The sequence below is a fragment of the Boleophthalmus pectinirostris genome, unplaced genomic scaffold (assembly GCF_026225935.1).
Source record: "Boleophthalmus pectinirostris isolate CB_2022bp ecotype Guang Dong unplaced genomic scaffold, ASM2622593v1 HiC_scaffold_19, whole genome shotgun sequence".
Taxonomy (NCBI): domain Eukaryota; kingdom Metazoa; phylum Chordata; class Actinopteri; order Gobiiformes; family Gobiidae; genus Boleophthalmus; species Boleophthalmus pectinirostris.
The window spans coordinates 36,085,607-36,107,592 of record NW_026571140.1 but is presented as its reverse complement, the minus strand read 5'-3'; the positions used below and the strand labels follow the sequence as shown (position 1 = coordinate 36,107,592).

Here is a 21,986-nt window from a genome sequence, read left to right as displayed (position 1 = left end):
GATCGTGGACGCCTGGACTAAGGATCAGTATCAACTGTGGTCCGAGCTTTCACCAAGACCAGAATCATCACTGAACTGCCAGGGAACAGTAACCACACTGACTCGGATAATGACGAGAGGGATGCGGGCGAGCTGGACGCTGTAATCGCCCAACTGTTTGAACAATTATGAGTTATTGTGAAAACGATAACAGTTTAGCTTCTCAGACAGTATTTTTTTACACGTTACAATTGAACAAAGTTGAAAATTATTGTGAACGCGTTAAATAAAGTTTGACTTGACTCATCTAACTTTTGTGTTTTGTTTAATGCGCCTTATAGTCCGGTGTGGTTTATATGTGAAAAAAGTTTGAAAATAGACCATTCAATGACAGTGCCCCTTATAATCCAGAGCGCCCTATAGTGCGGAAAATACGGTAATATTTCCATGTACAAAAGGTTCTTTACTCTGTATCATTGTACCACTGGGATAAAACTATGTCTGAATGTAGAAGAAATAGACTGTATAACTGACTTAGCTTCAGCCGACGTCTTTTGAATAGCTTTGTTTGTTTTCATTATAATCACGTAATCACATTTTCATTATTTGCTTTTAATAAAAGGCTGTAATCCATTTACAAGCCACAGACTACAGCATTTCTCCTGTGTTGTTTTAGCAAGTTTGAAATGCATCTCAGTGTAATTATTTATCATTCAAATTCTGTCATGTGTAATAATTCAAATTACTTGATGGATTAGTCTTGTATAACACTTTTCCAGACACTTAAAGACACAGGTGGGACCAAGTCGTTGTTTTGTAAGTCTCAAGTAAATCTTAAGTCTTTGACCTCAAGTCCGAGTCAAGTCCCAAGTCAAATACAGGCAAGTCCAAGTCGAGTCTCGAGTCACTGGTCCATAAATCCAAGTCAAGTCCAAGTCGTCTGCTTTGAGCTTCAAGTCATTTCAAGTTTTTAAACCAAAGTACCAAGTATATCTTAGATTTTTGCAATTTATATGATTTTGAAGATACGCGATACTTAAAAAATCAGTAAATTTCTATATGAGTATTTATGTAAGAGTTGTAGAAATTAATTTAGTTAATTTTTCCTTTTTAAATGTCTTGACAAGATCTTAGTGTGAATTATTATGGTCAAGTCTTCTCAAGTCCCAAGTCACTGACCTTCAAGTCCAAGCCAAGTCCCAAGTCTTAATCCATTTTATTAAGTCAAGTCTCAAGTCCTAAAAATAGTGACTCAAGTCTGACTCGAGTCCAAGTCACGACTTGCAAGTCCCACCTCCGCTTAAAGATGTTTGTCTATTTTGTGCATTATTTATTCACTTCATACTCAGTGGGACTAAGATAATAAGCACATTTTTTATTTCTTTTTTTATGATATTCTACTGGAAATATCAATAAAACTGCAGATGAATGATCAAGATAGAATGACTTACAGTGGACTCACACTCTAACACAGTCTGATCAGGAATAAGGCACAAGTTTACCTTTTATCTTGTGTTGTGTCCAGATCAAACTGTATAAAATGTTTACTTTGTGTTGTTTCAGGTGGAGATGCTTTACTCCATGAAGTCTCTGCAGAAACACGTGGACCTGAAGCAGCTCCCTGTCGAGTTCGGAGGCTCCTTTAACTTCAGTCAGAGCAGCTGGCTTTGCTACAGAGCGGTCAGTAAACGCATCACATTATTATTAACATTATTAATGAGGACAGTTTTGAGAGGAAATAAAATAAAACATTCAACTTGGCAAATGATTTTAGAGACAGGAATGGTCTTACATGTCGACATTAGAACTTTAAAGGTCCTATATTACACAAAATTGACTCTTGTGAGCTTTAAAACATGTTATAATGTTGTTGCCTCATCAAAAACAGACCTAGAGTTGTGTTTTGTTTGTGATGATTAAACAAGATTTTAACATAGATCAGAAAATAGCGCAATAAGGGCCCTTTAAAGGATACATGTTACACCCTTATTTACAAAAATTATTTTCTACTGAGTCCTAATTTTATGGTCACTGTTCTTTTAGTTTAATATTAAAAATGGGTTCATGCATGTGTGTTTTTTCCTTTTTTTTTAGAGAGTGGAGAACTTGACGAATCAGTGCAACAATGTGATCAACCTCCTTCATGAAACCATCAACATCCTGGAGACCACACCTCTTCCTGAAGATGCACAGGTGACATATTTACACATTAACCAGTCTGAAATAGTTTTAAATTCATAAATCATCTACAGAGGTGGTAAATGTGTCTTACTTTTTATTATAATGCAGTTGTGATGAGTTCCAGCAAACTTAAATTAAACTCTTACAACCCTGAAGAGTCAGTTTTTTAAGGGCTCCCATATTCCAACATTTTCTGATCTGTTATAATGTTGTTTCCTTATCAGAAACAGACCTGGAGTTGTGTTTTGTTTCATTCAAACATGTTTAACACACAAACCCTGCATATTTACTCTTAGGAGTTCTGATCTCAAACAGAAAACACTCTGTTCCACCTTGTGATGTCATGTGGTACAACAGAAAGTGCTCCACTGTGTTTTTAAACTCCATACTAGAGGTCTGCACGGGATAGAATTTTCGGTCTCGCACCTACCTGCACCTATCCTGATTTATCAGCCGGTTTCACTTTGTGGAAACCGTCTGACCTCGCAGCATTAGGATTCATTCGCTCCACGGTAGGCGGGTACTTTTTTTAATTTAACCAGTCTCTGCTATTTGGTCGTGACGTATGTTACGCTCCATTAACGGGGCTAACTGGTATATTAAGTTTTTCCCAAATCCCGTAGGAAGAAGGACAATAACGTCTTCCCCTTGATAAAATTCACCAAACATTCTCTTTGTTCTGGTGTTAAATCCTCGATCTCGGGAATCATTGACAACACAGAATGTATGTCTCTTCGCTGTATGGCTGGTGCCCGAACTCGCACTTCCGGGGTTTTTGCAAACCATGTAGAAATGAAATTGAGTGGAGGCACTAGGTGGCGCCAGCCTGGTTAACCCGCACTGTACAATCCCGCTCCCACCTGCAAAGAATTGTAATTTTCTTTCCCATTCCCACCTGCATATGCAATATTTTGTCCTGCTCCCGGCCGCAAATCCCGCAAGATGGGGGCATTCGCTTTTTTAAGAAGAAGCGGAAAGGAATTGTCTAAAATGTGCGCAAGATTCGACCACATCCGCAAGTTTAGGCTGCTTAAAATGTTTTTATTAACGCCAAATAAAATATCCAGCACAGATTATGTATGATAGGCTTACATTAATCATTTGTAGATTTTACTTTACACTCATGTTTAGTTTGCGTTCCCTCTTGCGCCTGCAATGAGCTTTCAAATTGTGTCCCGCGCCGCACTGTTTTGCGTCAGGTGCAGGGCTCTATTTCGTCCAACTTCACTAGAATCACTTGGATTATTTCATCCCTGGAATTGCAAATCTCTACGAACAAAAATTAAACTACAGCTACATGACATCACAAGGTGGAGCAGAGCATTTTGAGCTTTGGAGATGTAGACAGACTGATAATAAAAGATTACTCAGACACGTGTGAATGAAACAAAACACAACTCCGGGTACGTTTTTGATGAGGTAACAGCATTCTAACACGGCTTAAAGCTCACAAGAGGCGATTTTGCGTAATATAGGACCTTTAAAAGATCAGTCAGAAGATGAGTCATTTTACACATTACCTTGTTTGTGGTATTTGAAGTGGAGTGGTTTTAAAGTAGCCAAACCTGATGATTGGATAAAACATAAACGTTTAAATGGTGCTTGCACGACACTGTTGATATCAAAACATGTGACATAATCCTACAAGTCTGAGTGAAGTGGAGCGCTGTTTTACATGAAAATAAGACGGCAACTTTACACGGAGACGAGACGCTGCAGTTAAGCAGGAAAAAATCGTATTTGGTAATTAACTACATTTAGACTTAGACTCAGACAAATTTTATTGATCCACAAGGGAAATTATTTGGACACAGTAGCTCACACATCACAATATATTACAATAACAAAGCGCAAAAATATAAATGGTGTCAAATGAGGCATAATTATATAAATGTATAAGTAAAAGTACAAATAAAATAGAAATATAGTAATACAATATATATGCATAGCTCCATATAAGACTAGAAATTGGGTCAGTCCATATGAAATCATGAGCCATCTCAGATTTGGCTGAAAAAAATTCAAAAAATTTCTAAAATCACAAAATGAAAGAATCTCACATTTTGGCTCAATCCCTTCAGTCGTTCCTGAGCTATGGCCCGTTAAATTTTGGGGCCATGCTCACTTTTTCAGAAGTCTTAATTTATTTTTTAACATGTTTGAGAGACCATAACTTCATAAAAATTGAGCTAGGAAGATGAAAATTTGTATTATTGTAGATTCTTGGTCATAGATTCTGAATCCGTTGTCAAATATTGGGCATCTTTATTAAGCGGGGTGCTGTGGGCCCCCAAAATCTCACATTTGGTTGCTCTCATGGGTCATTTTTGGTGGAGCTAAGGTACTTTTCCACCTCCTAGAAAGGTTCAGTTACCTTTAATAGACTTTAACACTGTTTGCTTGTTATAAGGGAAGACAATTGAAGATTGAAAGTAGACAAGTAAGTTTTTATTTATATAGTGCTTTTTACAAACATCATGTCACAAAGACGCTTTACAGATCATGATTCATTAACTCCAAAACATCAAACTTTGAATTATATACAATAAATCCTTCTGTACAATCTGTCAAAATCTTGTTAAGATAAAATCTTTGAGAGTTTTGTGTGTTGAGAGGCTGTAAAGGTGGAGTCTTATGGGAAAAATATATGCGTTTTGAAGTTACTATCTTCTGTCTAAATCTACAGATGCAAGATTAAACAAGATAATAAAACATCAATAGGGGCAGAGTCGACAGTGATGTTCTTTCCATGTGATCTTATATGCTGAGAGAATAAAACGAATGTCAGATTGTTGTTACCTCATCAAAAACAGACCAAATAGATAAAACATACAAAACACAAGTCCAAGCTCTGCCAAAACTACCTAAGGAAAAAAAGAACAAGATGGTAAAACTTGAAAACATGGAGTGTCCAGCACAGTGTCCAGACTTAAACCCCATCGAGCTGGTTTGTGAAGAATAGGGCTGGGTATCATTAAGAAGTTGCCGATACGATACACATCTCGATACAGTGCACTTTTGATTCGATACGACATATTTCAAACTGATTCGATACGGTTCAATATGAAATAAAGTCTAAATCATGGCTGTGATACTAAACGTCTACAAAACTGTAGCTGTAACAAAATTATTGAGTAAAATATACTAAAAATACTCTTGGCGATATATATCAATATAGCAGCCCACGATATTGATACTGTATCATCACATTAAACGATACGGTATATTGATATTTTGATATTTTTGCACACCCCTACTGAAGAATATTTGATTTCTGTTGTAGAAAGAACGAGCCACAAGTGTGTTCAGCTGTTATATCTGCCAAAGGTGGACACTTTCATCAATCAAAAGTTTAGAATATGTTTTGGTCAACAGTAAACAGTAAAAAAACGGAAAAAGTGTAGCGTTCTAAAACGTTTGACCGGTAGTGTATATTTAAATGTGAATTTATTCAAATATTTCTTGAGATGCTCCATCTTGTTTTCAAGGGGGACCAAGAGCATAAAGCATACAGTTTACAAACACATAGTTCCACAACAACACAAAACAAGATAATACATACGTACCTACATATATACATGCATACATACATACATACATACATACATACATACATACATACATACATACATACATACATACATACATACATACATACATACAATACTAGTAACATTCCTGCTCATATCCCTCTCCACCCCCCATGTTTTCATCTTATATAGTTATTAACATAAACACAGTGTTAATAGGCGAGTTTCAGCTGACGTCATTGTTATTAAAAGCCCGTGTTGCATGCTGGGAAATATTTTGGTCGGAGGCAAGAAACACGATAGCGGCCAAACACAGTGCGTAACCTCCCGTATTTATCCCCGATAATGGTAAATTCCTGCTGAATTATCGGATACACAAATAGAAGCACGGAAGAAGGAAAATGTCTATTTCGTATTCTGAGTGAAAAGAACCACTAACGGCGAATTAAACGGCTTTCAAACATTCGCAGAGCAAACGTAGAAGATCCTAACAAACCGTGGACTCCAACAAGTTCAACAACACATCGAGACTCTTGGAGGCTTTCATCTTTTCTGCTGTGAATGGCCCAGGAGTTTCCACCAAGTCATTGTGGATATCGCCAAAGTGAATATTTGTCCAGGTAGTTGGCGATTCTGACCAGAAATTTGGTTTGGTCCACCTTTTGTAGGGGTTGAAAAGGGTGATTTGGCTCCATCGATGCTTATGACCAATTTCTGGTCAAATTGTCTTGGTCCTCTGCTGTTAGAGTGAATAAATAACCGGGATCAATACCCTTTACGTGCTTTCTCGCTCCGTCCGTCATGTTGAATTAGTGTTTCTTGCCGCCGACCAAAATAATTCCCAGCATGCAACGCGCGCTTTTGTCAACGATGAAACTCGCCTATAGACTCAACAGCAGTGAGAGTCAGTTTTCAGGTACGGTAACGGAGCCATTTTAAGGGAGCCAATATTCTCTGTTATTGTCATGACCAGTTTATGTGGCGGTTGACATAAACCACATTAACAATGAAAATTACTTGATCATGATATGGTATATAAATTACACAGTAAGTAAAAAAGGATAGGTAAAAAGCAAAAAAACATTTGATAAAGTATTTTAAAAAATGAATAAATTATTTTTTTTCCCCCGCAGAATGCCAAGCAGCTGTTGTCCAAGTACAATGCAGTGATGTGCAGCATTCTTCAGGACAGTCGACTGGTCCAGCTGCAGCAGGAGGGCGGAGCGTCACTGTCCAGGCTCCGAAGAGACGAGAGCAGCATCTGTGCCACTGACGACTACAGGTAACATGATTTGAGAAAAATATTAATAATGATTTTTCTGAAGTATTGAGGTTAGATTTGAGATTTATTGATGCAAATTTTGACTCATCCATGAATAAAATATTATCAGCGAGATAAACGAAAACAAATGGACTTAAGCCACCTGTCCAGCCAGAACCACAGACTTTGACAAAACTTTACAAAGACGAGTGAATCTGGAGCATCTTGTCTCCCTGATTTCAGAGGTTGTGATTGACAGGCGGATTAACCAATCAGAGAGAAGCATGGTCAGTTCCGTTAAAAGCAAAATGCGGATTTACACATAAAAATTTGCACGTTATTTTTGCAGAATCAGCAACCGAAGCACCAAACTATTACTTAACTCAGGTAAAAGAAGTGATATATTTAGTTCTGAATGTTTTGTCTTCTGTATTTGAGAGACACTTGATACAAATCAGCGGCTGCATTTGGATTGTCTCAAGTTTTGACAGAAGTTTTTCGTGCTCTATGGTCCGGTTGCAGACCTTTCTGGATTCAAACAGAATGTAGAAGGGACTGGTCGGTCAGGCAAGGACTTACTTACTTTGTTGAAGCTCTGATGAAATGATCTGGTTGGCAGTGAAATGTTGGCTTCAAAAAGCTTGCTGATACTTTGTGGTTTATGTTTTAATAATAGGATTTTGTTCAAAGTTCACTTTTTAAACACGTCTAGGAGAAGAAATTACAAAAAGACTGAAATATGAACTGAAAAAGTAATACAAGAATCACATTTCTAAACATGTTTGTACAGATCATAAACTACAGAGAAGGGCTGCTCGATTATGGAAAAAAATATTGTCATGATTATTTGGTCAATATTGAAATCACGATTATTCTTTAGTTACACAATGCATTTATTCAGCATTTCTCTGTAAAAAAAACTAAACAAAAAAAACACTTTGTTATTGATAATTTATGCAAAACTTTCAAATTAAAAATAAATATAGGCTACAAATATGTATCTTAGAGCAGTTTTGTGATGTATAAAACATAAAATGAAAAAAATATACTTTGAACATGAAATAATGCATAGAAAAACATAAATGTATCCAAAATAAACTATATATCTGGCTGTTCTACAATCTCTATATCTAAAAAATTAAATAAATATACTTATTTATATTTTTAAAAATCCCAAAATAAACTGTGTTAAGCTAAATTATTTCAACCTGATTAGATGAGTTTGGAAATCATTTGACACACAAATCAAAATCACACTCAAAATTTAATTAATTGCACAGACTTATTACAAGGTTAGCAGTTTTTAAGCAGAATAAATCAGGAGATTTTGTTGTTTGTGGAGGAAATTATGTTCCTTTAAAAATTTCAGCCTTTGTAATTTGTTAATTGCGTCCATTGAAATAATTTTGAATTAAAATCGCAATTTAATTTCACAAAGGTGGCCATTATTTTGATTTTAAAATGCTCTTGTAAAGAACAAAATATCCTCGTCTTTTTACTGAAATATCCTGCCCGTGTCCAGTCAGAAGTATAATTGTAAACTTCATCTAAATTAAAAACTAGAAAACCTTTAATAAAATCTCAGATATAATTACGTTGACAATGTTTCAGTGTAATGTGTATTCTCACCCGTCACGTGCTTTTTCATTACATCATGTTTTATCCTAACAGGGCGGCAGTGGAGACAGTCTCCTCTCTCTATGATCAGGTGGATGAACTGCTGCATCGTCTCGTCACTTTGTCGAACTCCAAAACCCAAGAGATAAACTTTATCCTGGAGTTCACTGGACTGGAGTCGGGATTCGCTGAGGTCAGTCTGGGCGTGCTCAGTACAGCTCTTTTGCGAGTCTTTGTTATAAACGTCTGTAAAAGATAATAGGGTTGTTTCTGTTTTGAAAATGTGTACAGTGGTCCCTCGTTTATCGCGGGGGGTTACGTTCTAAAAATTACTCGAGAAGTAGTCAACTTTATATTTTACAATTATTATCTGTTTTAAGGCTGTAAAACCTCTCACCACAAACTTTATACACTTTTCTTTTGCATCCTTCTGAAAACTTATTGCTGCTGTCGTCCTTTTGTCATTTTCCTCCTTCTTTATGTAACGAACCCAAGATGAATTTTTTATAGTCCTGCACGGGTCCATTTTTGGAGACCCGCACCCGCCCAGTACAGCACCGCACCCGCACGTTAACCCGAGATTATATCAAACTTTTGCGCTGCATACGCCACGGACTGAACCGAGACTAAACCAAGACTAACCTAGGACTGATTCCAGGACTGAAGAGGAGGACTAACCCAGGAACTAAACCAGGACTAAACAGGACTAAAACAGGACTGAAACAGGACTAAAACAGGATTAAACCAGGATTAAACCAGGACTGAAACAGAACTAAACCAGGACTGAACCAGGACTGAACCAGGACTAAAACAGGACTAAAACAGGACTAAAACAGGACTAAAACAGGACTGAACAAACAGGACTGAAACAGGACTGAAACAGGACTGAAACAGGACTGAAACAGGACTCATTGTCAGGACGGGCTCGCAGGTGACCACAGGAGAAAGGACGAACGGAGAAAACCACACTTTACGGACGTAAGCACGAAAAGTTGCCCGATCTTTGCGGACACCCTGCTGGGCGTTCTCTCTTTTTATTATTTATTTATTTTATTTTATTTTAATTTATTTTAATTTAATTTATTATTTGTATTTATTTATTTGTTATTATTTTTATTTTTTATTAATTTTTTTTATTGGGTCATTTTGCAACACTACAAAACAAAAACAAAACAGATCACAACTACGTGGATCATGACAGAAAGTGTCCAAGCTGAAGCGAAAGTACCAAACCCTATTAAACAAAACAGAATTCCAACAAAGAAAGCAACACATGAACAACAAATTTGCACTTACGACTCACTGTACATATAAGAGACAAAATATAAATTAAAACAAACCAAATTTAACGCATAATTCATTAATTCCAGAGCTCTATATCTTTCAAAACATAACACTTTATAGTCTTTTGAATTAATTAAATCACATTATTATTATTATTACTTAAAAAATAATCCTCTCCGCAGATCTGACTGTAACTTGCTTGTCTCATTGTAGACTGATAAACTTAATGCCATAACGTGGAACATTTTAGGCAGAGATATGACATCCATGGTCAAGCTTTGATGTTGTACCATTTAGTTTTTTTCTTTAGGGTTGATTTTTATCCAACTTTAAGTCTATATTTACTTCAGCAACAGTTTAAACTTCATGCTTTGTTATCGTGACAAGCTTAGATGTTTCTTAACTTTTTCTATTTGTTTTCTTTTTTTTTCTTTTTGTTACTCTTGTGTTGTTGTCGCCTCGAGGCCTGGTATTTCAGTCCAGGTTTGAGTTATCTGTTTTGTTTAGCTTCAGGGCAGGTTAGAGATAAGTGCATCCTGACAGATAGGATCTACAGCAGCTACGGGAGGATTTGGGGACGACCACAGGTGTTTTTTTTTTGGATCTGTGGAAGTGTCACAGCTTGTTTCAGGCTATAATTACGTAATTATGCCTCATTTCAATTATCGGTAGCTATTTTTTTTTATACTTTACAGCTGACGTCATCAAAGTTGTGATGCTATCTGTAGGCACACTCTGTCTGAGGCTTTGTTAGACTTTAATCTGAGCTTTATTTCAACACAATCTGACTAGAAAAAACTAACCTAAACACTTAAACAGGATCAAAATATGTGGTTTAAATCCATTTTGTACTTTTACTTGAGATTTCAAAAGATCTAAAACCTTAGTAGGAAAAAACTGAGGCACTCAAAAAGTATAAAATAATTACCGTATTTTCCGGGCTATAGGGCGCACTCTTAATCCTCCAACCCCATCAAAAAATGACCGCGTGCCCCACAATCCAGAGCGCCCTATACACGAAATCCACTCGGGTGTCCCAGCACGACTTCAGTAAACTACAAATCCGCAAACACACACGGAGCAGACAGCGACCGCGCAGGGAAAAACACCCGCAGCCACACTCCATCACTCCACGCCGACGAGGAACGGAACGGAGGAACAAACCGAAAAAGCGAGTGCAATGTGCCACTTCTAGACACAACTGAACAACTGAGTCACTGCGAACACGCCAACAATCCAGCGGTCCCAGACAGCACCCTCCCTACACGCCACAACTGAACAAAGCCCAGAGTCACTGTGATAACGCGATAAACAAAGTCCCACTGACCCATCCAACTGTTGTGTTTCGTTTAAAGTCCGGTGCGGTTTATTTGTGAAAAAAGTTCAAAAATAGACCATTTAATGACAGTGCACCTTATAATCCAGAGCGCCTAATAGTGCGGAAAATACGGTAAAAGCCTTTAATACCACATGGCAGATAAAGTTAAAATCACACCAACGCATTTCGGCCCTTCAGCTTTCATCAGGGCAAACTCGAGATGGATATCACAGTGCAGATTTAAAGTTTCCTTTTTGGTCCTTCCTGTGGATCAGTACTGCCCATCGCCTTCACCTTTCACTATTTTTCAATTCCGTTGGGAAGGGAAACAGTTTGAACGGAGGTTTGCAGTCACACACATCTGATTCCTTTTTGCATTTATGGAGTTCGCAAACACATTTCTCGAGCCGCTGTTAGGACATCCAACAACCACACAATTAATGATATCCGAATCCCAAAACCAAAATATGACAATATCAGAACCAGTAACAAAAGTGATATGGTTCAAAAGACTTGAAAAGATCGACTTTGACAATAGACGCATCTTGCTGGGAAATCAAACATGGCGGTTTGATGCTCACTTTTTCGGAAAATCCTTCCCAGTATGTACTGTGCATCGACCGGAACGTCCAAGATTCTTGATGCGTCTATAGGTGTAGGTCACATGTCCACAATGGGCTGCCCCACAGTCCCCTGGTGCATGATGGGACATGTAGGCTTTATTTGCCATGTGGACAATAAATTCATATACAAGGCGCTCTTGATTATAAGGCGCGCAGTCGTTTTTTGATTAAATTAAAGGCTTTTAAGTGCGCCCTATAGTGCGGAAAATACGGTACTATTTTGAATTGTTAATTGCTATATTGCAGTTTTGTCTCATATTATGCATCAGTTATCCTAAACCACGATCAGTATAGAGGGTTTATTGAAAGAAAGAAGATCCGAATCAATATATGAATAAGCAGGAAGCAGCGGGTGTGAGGAGCTGCTGTGGCGGTGACGCTTGGATGGAAAAAGTCAAAGAAGTAAAGGTCAAAAGTCAGAAAACCAATCATAAAGTTGAAGTTGTTTTGAATTTGAAACAGGAAACTCGATACTGGCCTGATGCTTTTAGTCATGACGAACATATGGCCCCAGGAAGACTTTAATATGGAAAACCTGAAGAAGAGAAGGAGAAGAAGCGGCTTTATTGTGCATGTATCACTGGCAAAACATTGACATATTCACAAAATTGGTGTAAAAACTCAATTTGAATGATGTGATCTTATTTACTGGTACTTTTATTTAATATTTATTCTGTTCTTCTTGATCAGTATGGATGCGTTTATATGCCAACACCAATAGAATATGCAAAAAAGTATCATTTTCTTTTGCCAGTATAGCGCAGCAGGTCCAGGGGTCGCCAAACTTTTTTTCTCTGGGGGCCAAATTTTCGCTCCTGACTGTGATGGGGCACCGTATAACAGATTTGTACGACCTCGACGACGCAGATTATATTCTTTAAACCTCCACACTTTCTTTACACATCAGACAAACTGCACGGTTCTTACACTGAACAAAAAAATTATTGGTCGTCCACTGTTCTTTAAAAACTCTGCACTCTCTGTCAACTTTTCGTACTTTAACACTCGTCATTTCGCTGTCCTTAACTGCACAAATTTCTCTGAAAGTCGGTGTGTGAGTTTGTACTAAATTTAAGTTACATAATTTGAGGAAAATTATAAAAATCTGCCCAATATATCAGCCCAAAAATATCGACAGAACCAGACAGAAGCCATTGTTTTTTCTGGATTCTAAACAATGGGTCAATCTCTAATTTTCAGAATCAGAATCAGAATTTATTTGTCATTTCAGTATAAAAAAATACATAGAAATGAAATACTGCACTCAGGTCCAGGTCAACAGCAGCACAGATAATAATAATAATAATAATAGTTTAAAAAATTTTATGTCAAATAGAGCCTTTAAAAACAGCCCACGTTTTCTAAAGTTCATTTTGTAAGGTGCATTATTTTCTTTTTAATGTTCATAATGGTGGACTTGTGCTTTAACACTCGCAGTTTTGCTGTCCTTAACTGCACAAATTCAGAGGTAAATCTAAATATGTCATATAATTATTTAAATGTAAATATAAATACGTCATATAAATATCATTTTTAATTGAAAAAATCAACAAAACCCAAGGATGAGAAGCAGTGAAAAAGAGTGGGAAAAAAATCGAGACTTTCGCAGATGTTGTTTTGGATTTATGCTAAATTAGAATATTAAGTACAACGTCTAGAATTAAATGGTAGCACTTTAGTTTAGAGACCACATATTGAGAGCTAGTTAATAGTAAAATGAATAACAAGTTCTTAATTGCATATTTGTTTGTATTTATAAAGTACTTTCAATACATTTTTGTCTAAGACTGTATTTTGCAAATATTAAGCCATTAACCGTTTTATTCCCATTGAAAGAGTCAAGATTAAATATCATTTTTTTATTGAAAAAATCAACAAAATCCAAGATGCAGATGTTATTATTTGCCAAAAAGTAATTTTAAAAAACAGGCCATGACAAATTTTGATAATTGCCTCATAGGGCAAGTTCAAGTGGTTGAGGGCAGAGGGGCTGGGGGCCTGTAAAAGGGGCGTTTCAGGCCGGAGTCAGCCCGCGGGCCTTAGTTTGATGGCCCCTCTGTTAGACTATGGATGGGAAGCAGTGGGAGAAAAATCGAGAATTTTGCAGATGCTGTTTTGGTTTTATGCAAAATGAGAATATTAAGTATAATGTCTAGAATTAAAACTAATTTCAAAAAGAGAGAGAAACATGTAGTGTAATCTCCCTAGCAACTGTATAAAGTGACATTTCTGCTTTTTGTGGTTCATTTTACGCTCCATTCATGCTTTGTGCTAGACCTCAGCAAGGACTCAGCAAATAAGCACATTTTAGCACATTCCTGACGGTCCTGTGTGTGTGTTTGTGTCTCAGGTGCGGCAGTGGCTGGAGGAGGAGGGAGAAACCAAACTGAAGACTCTGGATGAACCCGAAGATTCACTGGCGCTGCTCCTCAAACACCAGAAAGACTTTAAGGACTTCTGCCCCACCGCCTTCGTACGAAAAACACATACACATTCTGATTACACACACGGCATTAAAACCTGTATGTCTTATGTACAGAGGTCTTAAAAATATATTAGTTGTTTTTTAGTATTAACAATAATGTCTTTCTAAATTAATTGTTATTACTTTTTATTTGAGAGCTATTTCCTTATGTCCTTATTGTGTAAAATTGGGAGACAGTGGTGCAGCAGTTAGTGCTTCAGCCTCACAGCAAAAAGGTCCTGGGTTTGAGTCCTGAACATTGTGGCCTTTCTGTGCAGAGTTTGCATGTTCTCCTGATCCCTGCCTCTAAAAACATGTACAAAAAGTGTCCAACCTTCCACTTTGAGACCAGGAAAATTATATTCCAAATTTCAGTTTTGCTTTCCTGGTTAAATATAAAATATACTGCACATTTTTTGATTTTCTTTAGAGATATGTTTACCTTTTAGCACATCAGCTTTAAATTTCCCGTTATTATTTTTTTTATGTGATTATTTTCAGTTTTTTTTTTAGTTGATTTGCTGCCTGAAAAATACACAAAGTTTTATTTTAACACTTGAATATGAACCGATAACTGCACTAAATATGATCCACAGCTCTCTAAAAGTCAGTGTGTGAGTTTGTACTAAATTTCAATTACATAATTTGAGGAAAATTATAAAAATCTGCCCTATATATTGGCCCAAAAATGTCGACAGAACTTTTCAGACATAGTTTTTTCTGGATTCTAAACAATGGGTCGATCTCTGATTTTCAGAATCAGAATTTATTTGTCATTTCACTATATGAAATACACAGAAACGAAATACTACACTCAGGTCCAGGTCAACAGCAGCACAGATAATAATAATAATAAATAGTTAAAAATATTGTACGTCAAATAGAGTCTTTAAAAACAGCCCCCGTTTTCTAAAGTGCATTTTGTAAGGTGCATTATTTTCTTTTTAATATTCATAATGGTGGATATAGATTTGTTTATAAACTAAATTCCAATATAGGATTTGTACTTCTTTATTATTTATTTTTTATTTATTTTAATTTTCTCTTTTTAGCCATTCCAAATCTGATTTCAAACAGTTTGTCTCGTGTTTCTGCATCGCCCTCTTGTGGTTATCAGCTGTAGCGCACCATCCTCTTCCCTCAGCCCACACACGCACACACATAAATTCCAATAGAAAAATCTTAAAATATGACTAATCATGTGAGCGTGAAATGTGTGTTTCTGCCACGTTTCTTCAGGCTGTGATTTCCCGTCAGCTCGTTTTTTGCTGTATCCTGTTGTAGACTCGGCTGACTCAGATGTCCGGGGGGGGGGCTCCACGTTACATTCCAGCCTCGTGTCCGAACAAGAAATTATGACTTTATAGACGCTCTAAACGTGACCTGCCCCAGCCCGTGCAATCTAACGCCTTTATCTGCATTAATCTTATCGGTATTGGGGTTTAAAGCTGCACTGTGTAACTTTTCTGGTTGAGGGTACGTCAAATGCTTTATTTCTTTGCCTGGAATGTTTCACAGTGTGGCATTAAACCTTTCTATCTTCATCGAGACCAAACCAAGCCAGTTTACAGGTTAGATCTGTGGAGAGGCGACCCCACTGAGTTGTTTAATGTCCTATTGTGGAACATTCCAGGTAGAGCAATGACATATCCAAGCAAAAAAAAATTACATAGTGCAGATTTCATTTAACTAATTTATGTATTTATTTTAACTAATTTGAGTTATTAAAGTTGTCAATATTTATCAATAATCAAACTTTAGATGCAAGTGTTTTTAAAAAGAATATTTGTTCACTTATTTAATCTACTTTTAAACATATATATTCAATTTATTTACCGTATTTTCTGCACTATAAGTCACTCCGGAGTATTAGTTGCACCAGCCAAAAAATGTAATGAAGAAGAAAAAACATATATAAGTCACACCTTTTGGGGAAATGTATTTTATAAAATCAGAGACCAGGAACTGACATTTCATCTTGAAAGGCAAGTTATAGTAATGAAAATAGAACAGAGAACAACAGGCTGAATAGGCGTTAATATGTTAATGTAACACATAAACAGTTATTGAGATAATTATAGCATAAACAACATAACATAAGTTTACCAAACTCATGATCTCACTCCAAATCACTAAATCCATTGAATTCTTCTTCCCGGTGATAAACTATAGATCCATGATGTAAACTGAGCGCCGCTTCCTCTTCTGTGTAGCTGTCGTCAGACTCGGCATCAGTTCCAGTTAGAGTTATTCTGGCCTTTCTGAATCCCGACAGGATGGTTTTGGTTGTCACTGAACTTCAGGCTTTGTCGATTCATCCAGTGACTTCCAGGAAAGTTTTATGGTGCACATGCCAGGTTGCCATGAAGCTGTGTTCTCCATCCCCCACTTTCCGTCAGTCCCTCACAAGTTTCTCACTCCAAACTTTCTTTCTGCTGCTCGATTACCGTTTTCGGCTGAATATTTCACTATTTGCAGCAGGACAGAGGGTCTGTCTACAGGAGATATGTGCAGTAGAGTGCGACGCGACAGTGGTCCAGGCGTAATAGCAGTACTAGATACTGACATAGAAGCCTAGAGGCTCTCGCGGCTGTCAGTCTGAAAATTTTAATATATAAGTCGCACCTGAGTATAAGTTGCAGGAAACACCCAAACCATGAAAAAAGCGCGACTTATAGTCTGAAAAATACGGTAAATGTATGATCGGATCAGTTCGATGTGTACATAGTTTTGATATTTATTGACGTGTGTGAATTTTACATACAGGGAAACAGTGATTTTGTAGTAGTTGCCCAGACTTTGCAACAAAACAATGCGTTTTTTGTCCTTTATATATAGTCCATAACTTTACCATGAAACTTTTGGTATTACAGTACAAGAACTTTGCACAATATTCTCTATATGTGTTGATTTCCAGTCAGATTTGAAGTCCATATGACATATAAAACTAGTATCTAGTATGTATGTAATTTATATGAGTATTTATCTCAAATACTATCCCACTATTAGATATAATTAGAAAAAATGGTAACTCTTTAGTTTAAGGACCACAGCTAGTTAATAGTAAAATGCATAATCAGTGCTTCATTGCATGTTTGTTTGTATTTATAAACTGCTTTTAATGCATTTTTGTCTAAGACTGTATTTGGCAAATATTAAGACATTAACTGTTTTATTCCCATTGAAGTAGTCGGGATTAAAATGGACTTTTCTGTAGCATTAATACATGTTTGATAAATACCAACTAATAGATAAGAAACAGCTAATTAGCAAACCAATTACTATTTCATTAGCCATTATTATGTGGACCCTAAACTACTCTAAACTTTGTGTGATCTGATTTCTCGTGTAGGACTGGTGTAAACGGGGGCAGGCTCTGTTGAAGCGCCTGGAGCACTGGGACAACATCTCCTCCGCAGAGCTCCAGGCCTACGAGGACAAAGTTCACGCCTTCTGGGCCCAGCTCCAGGATTTCTCCCAAAGAGTGACCAACACCGGACAGAACATCGACCGAGCAGTCAGACTCTTCAGCTTCTTAGACCAGGTAAGGCATACACTAGTGTTCTGTACATACAGGGGGAGACAGGGGGAGTTAAATGGTAGAAATGGTCGGAAGTTTGTCATACAGCATTTTATCAAAGGTGCATTGTGTAACTTTTCAGATGGAGTGTCTGCCATTTGCTTTTCTATATGTGCTGTATTTTCAGGGCTCTGGATTATAAGGTGCGCTGTCATTAAATGGTCTATTTTCGAACTTTTTTCACAAATAAACCGCACTGGACTTTAAACGAAACACAACAGTTGGATGGGTCAGTGGGACTTTGTTTGTGGCGTTCACAGTGACTCTGGGCTTTGTTCAGTTGTGGCGTGTAGGGAGGGTGCTGTCTGGGACCGCTGGATTGTCGGCGTGTTTGCAGTGACTCAGATTGTTCAGTTGTGGCTCAGAGTGGCACATTGCACTCGCTTTTCGGTTCGTTCCTCCGTTTCGTTCCTCATCGGTGAGGAATGATGAGTGTGTCTGCGGGTCGTTGTCTGCTCTGTGTGTGTTTGCGTGTTCTGCGGGTGGTGAGGCTTTGTAGTTTACTGAAGTCGTGCTGGGACACCCGAGTGGATTCGTGTATAGGACGCTCTGGATTGTGGGCGCGCAGTCGTTTTTTGATGGGGTTGAAGGCTTAAGAGCGCGTCTAATAACAGGGAAAATACGGTAAATGTTATTACTTTGTCTAGAATGTTTCACAGTATGGCATTAAACCTTTCTGTCTTCATGGAGACCAAACCAGGCCAAGTTACAGGTCAGATCTGTGGAGAGGCGACCCCGCTCACAGTCAGAATGCCTGTTTTTCTAGGTATTTTTGAGCTTTAAAACCACCTGTAATCCAATCATGTAAGGTAGAGTTGTTTAATGTTATATTTTGGAACATTCGGAGCAGAGCAATGACATCTTTATAGAAACAAAGAAAGTAACAGACCTCTGGAAAGGTGGCTGAGTGGTTAGCACTCACGCTTCACAGCAAGAAGGTTCCGGGGTCGATCCCTCTGTGTGGAGTTAGATGTTCTCCCCGTGTCTGGGAGGGTTTCATCTGGGCACTCCAGTTACCCCAATCATCCCAACCCAAAACACGCACTAAAGGTCCTGACCAAGCCTAGCGACAAGATCACAAAGATGGGTCCCTGAGCACCCCCACGTGCTGCCCACTGCTCCAGAAGGATAGGTGAACTGCAGAGGACAATTTCCCAACAGGGATAATAAAGAACTACAAAACCAAAACAAAAAGCTACAAACAAAAAAACAAAACCTCAACTAAAAAGTTACACAGTGCACCTTTAAAGCTATGGGATATATTTTTTGCATGTGTTTACAGTTTTTTTTTCTTTTCTTAATCTTCTATTTACCATCTTACAAACACATGACGCAAACCAATGACAAGTTTGTGAAGCTTTGTGGACATGTTTTGTGTAAATGGGATTTAGGTGGATGTTAACTTGATATCTTGTGTCTTCTCTCATGTCTTGGCTCTATATACAAATGGTTGGTTTAAAAGGCGCTTTCATCTTCAAGGAGGGTAACTAGTGACATACGCGACTTGATCTGACCAAATCCATTGGTGCTGGATAAAAGCCTTCTTTTTGAATCAACCCCTCAATACCCAGCCTATAATAAACGATGAACTATATAAGATTATACTATACTTAAACAATATAATCATACTGTTTCACTTTACCACCAGGAGTCAGTAATTGTAATACATATATTCATTAATCTTTGACCTTTTAGCACAACAGAAGACTCGGCTCTCAACAGACAAACACATTACAGATATACCGTATTTTTCAGGCTATAAGGCGCACTTAAAATTCATAAATTTTCTCAAAAAGTGACAGTGTGCTTTATGTTTTAATTCTGGTTGTGCTTACTGACCTCAAACTGAATTTATGTGGCACACGGCACTCAAAAAATAAAAATTGTCAAAAAGTTTTAGCACGACTATGATACGAAGCTGCACCACTTGATTGTTTGTCGGAGCATTACGGCGACTGTAGTCAGGAGCCTCGCAGAGTGAGTCGTGTCCTTTAGTCCGACAGAAACTGACCACATCAGCGCACAAGAAGCAAGCTGGGTCTTTTTCAGTGCTTATAGTTTTTGCTAATTATCCATTTGGTTTTAAGTTTAGTTTCTGTAAAACATAAACAAATGTGCACAAAGCTGCATTAAATAGGGGTGTGCAAAAATATTGAAATATCAATATATCGTATCGTTTAATGTGCTGATACAGTATCGACTGATACAGTCGGAGGCTGTATCGATATATCTCCAAGAGTATTTTTTTGATATATTTTACTAAATGATTTTGTTACAGAGCTGCAGTTTTGTTGCTTGTTTAGTGGAAGGAAACTCGTTTATGCGACACATTTGACATTTTCACTGTTTTGATGATTAAAATTGGCTTTTTTCATATTAACTTTGCAGAAAAAGTGGTTTAACAAAGACTTTCAGTGTCACAGCCTTCATTTTTTATTGAACTGTATCGAATCATTTTGATATTTATTGTATCGAATCGAAAGCTCACTGTATCGAGATATGTATCGTATCGTGGCCTTTATATCGAGGCATGTATCGTATCAACAACTTCTGAATGATACCCAGCCCTAGCAATTAAACACATTATTACTCAATGTATATTTGAGTCCTCCTCATAGGAAATTAAAAAACTAACTTAAATGATCCACCCACATTCACATTCATAATCCACATTCACCAAGACAGGGAGGAAACGCCAGATGAATTACGCCACGAACTGCCGATGGATCGTGGACGCCTGAGCTAAAGGATCAGTCTCAAGTGTCGTCTGTTTGTTTCGCTTAATGCACCTTATAATCCGGTGCCTTATGTATGAAAATAAACGAGAGAATTCAACATTATTGTCATTGCGCCTTATAGTCCAAAAAATACGGTACAGATATTACATTGCTGTTTCAAACTTCTACTTTTCTCACCCACTCATCCTGTTTGTACTCATCCAGGTGTTCTGCTTTTCTCTTGTGTACGAAAGGTTTCCCTCTGGGGCCCGGGACTCAAATGAAAACAATACTTAATCTCACGGGACTTTCCCAACGATCAATAAATTAAACAGTGAAGTGTGAACTCTCAGATGCAGTTTCCTGTTAAAGACAATCTACACCTGGCTGCAAATTAAAGCTGTATTGTTTATTTTTTTCTGGTGGAAGCTTTTCTCCATGGAGATGTTATTGCTTTGCCTGGATTGTTTCACAGTATGGCATTAAACCTTTCTATAATTATGGAGATGAACGTGCAGGTCAGATCTGCGGAGAGGCGACCCCGCTCACAGTCGAAATACCTGTTTTTCTCTGTATTTTTGAGCTATAAAACCACCTGTAATTGAGTAAATGTAAGGTAGAAATTTTTAATGTCACACTGTGGAACATTCCAGGAGGAGCAATGGATGACAGACTCTCCACCAGAAAAGTTACACAATGCATCTTTAATTCATGATGGAGCTTTATTATTTTTTGGTATTTTGATCATCCATGATTCATTTATCGTAATATTTTTACTGGATCACGGTAGCTCTCCTCTCCTCCTCCTTTCTCCTCCTCCCTCCTCTCCTCCTCCTTTTTATTCTGCTCTCCTTTCCTCTTCTGCCTCTCCATCCCCTCCTCCTCCTATCTGTTCCTTTTTCCTCTCTTCCTCTCTTCTCTCCTCCCTCCTCCTTTCTCTTCCTCTCTCTTCTCTTCCCACTCCTTCCCCTCTTTCTCCTTTCTCTTCCTCTCCTCTCCTCCTTTTCCTGTCCTCTCCTCCCTTTCCTTCTCCTTTCTCTTCTTCTCTTTTCTCCTCCCTCTATTTCCTCAACACCCTTCCTTCTACTCCCCTCCTCTCCTCTCCTCCTCCTATTTCTTCTGCTCTCCCCTCCTCCCTCTCCTCACCTCCTCCTTTCTCTTTCTCTCTCCTCTCCTCCTTTCCTTTCTCTTCCTTTCTCTCTCCTCTCCTCTTTCTCCTCCTCTCCTCTCCTCCCTCTCCTCATTTTTCTTCCTCTCTCCTCTTCTCCCTCTCCTCTCTCCTCCTCCTTTCTCTTCCTCTCTCCTCCCTTTCCTCTTCATTTCTGTTCCTTTCTCCTCTCCTCCCTCCTCTCCCCCTCCTGCTCTTTTCTCTTCCTCTCTCCTCTTCTCCTTCTCCTTTCTTCCCTCTCCTCCTGTTCCTCCTCCTCCTTTC

General features: G+C 37.9%; 1 protein-coding gene across 2 annotated transcripts in view; it reads left to right on the top strand.

The window, feature by feature from the left end:
* plekhg4 (pleckstrin homology domain containing, family G (with RhoGef domain) member 4) overlaps positions 1 to 21,986 on the top strand; it is a 221,232-nt gene that overhangs the window by 89,152 nt on the left and 110,094 nt on the right. For both annotated transcript variants that reach the window (XM_055154495.1, XM_020931952.2), the window contains exons 8-13: positions 1,543 to 1,659; positions 2,074 to 2,172; positions 6,824 to 6,972; positions 8,623 to 8,761; positions 14,144 to 14,266; positions 17,610 to 17,801. In XM_055154495.1, coding sequence (XP_055010470.1) covers positions 1,543 to 1,659; positions 2,074 to 2,172; positions 6,824 to 6,972; positions 8,623 to 8,761; positions 14,144 to 14,266; positions 17,610 to 17,801 — 819 coding nt within the window. The remainder of the gene's footprint in view (positions 1 to 1,542; positions 1,660 to 2,073; positions 2,173 to 6,823; positions 6,973 to 8,622; positions 8,762 to 14,143; positions 14,267 to 17,609; positions 17,802 to 21,986) is intronic.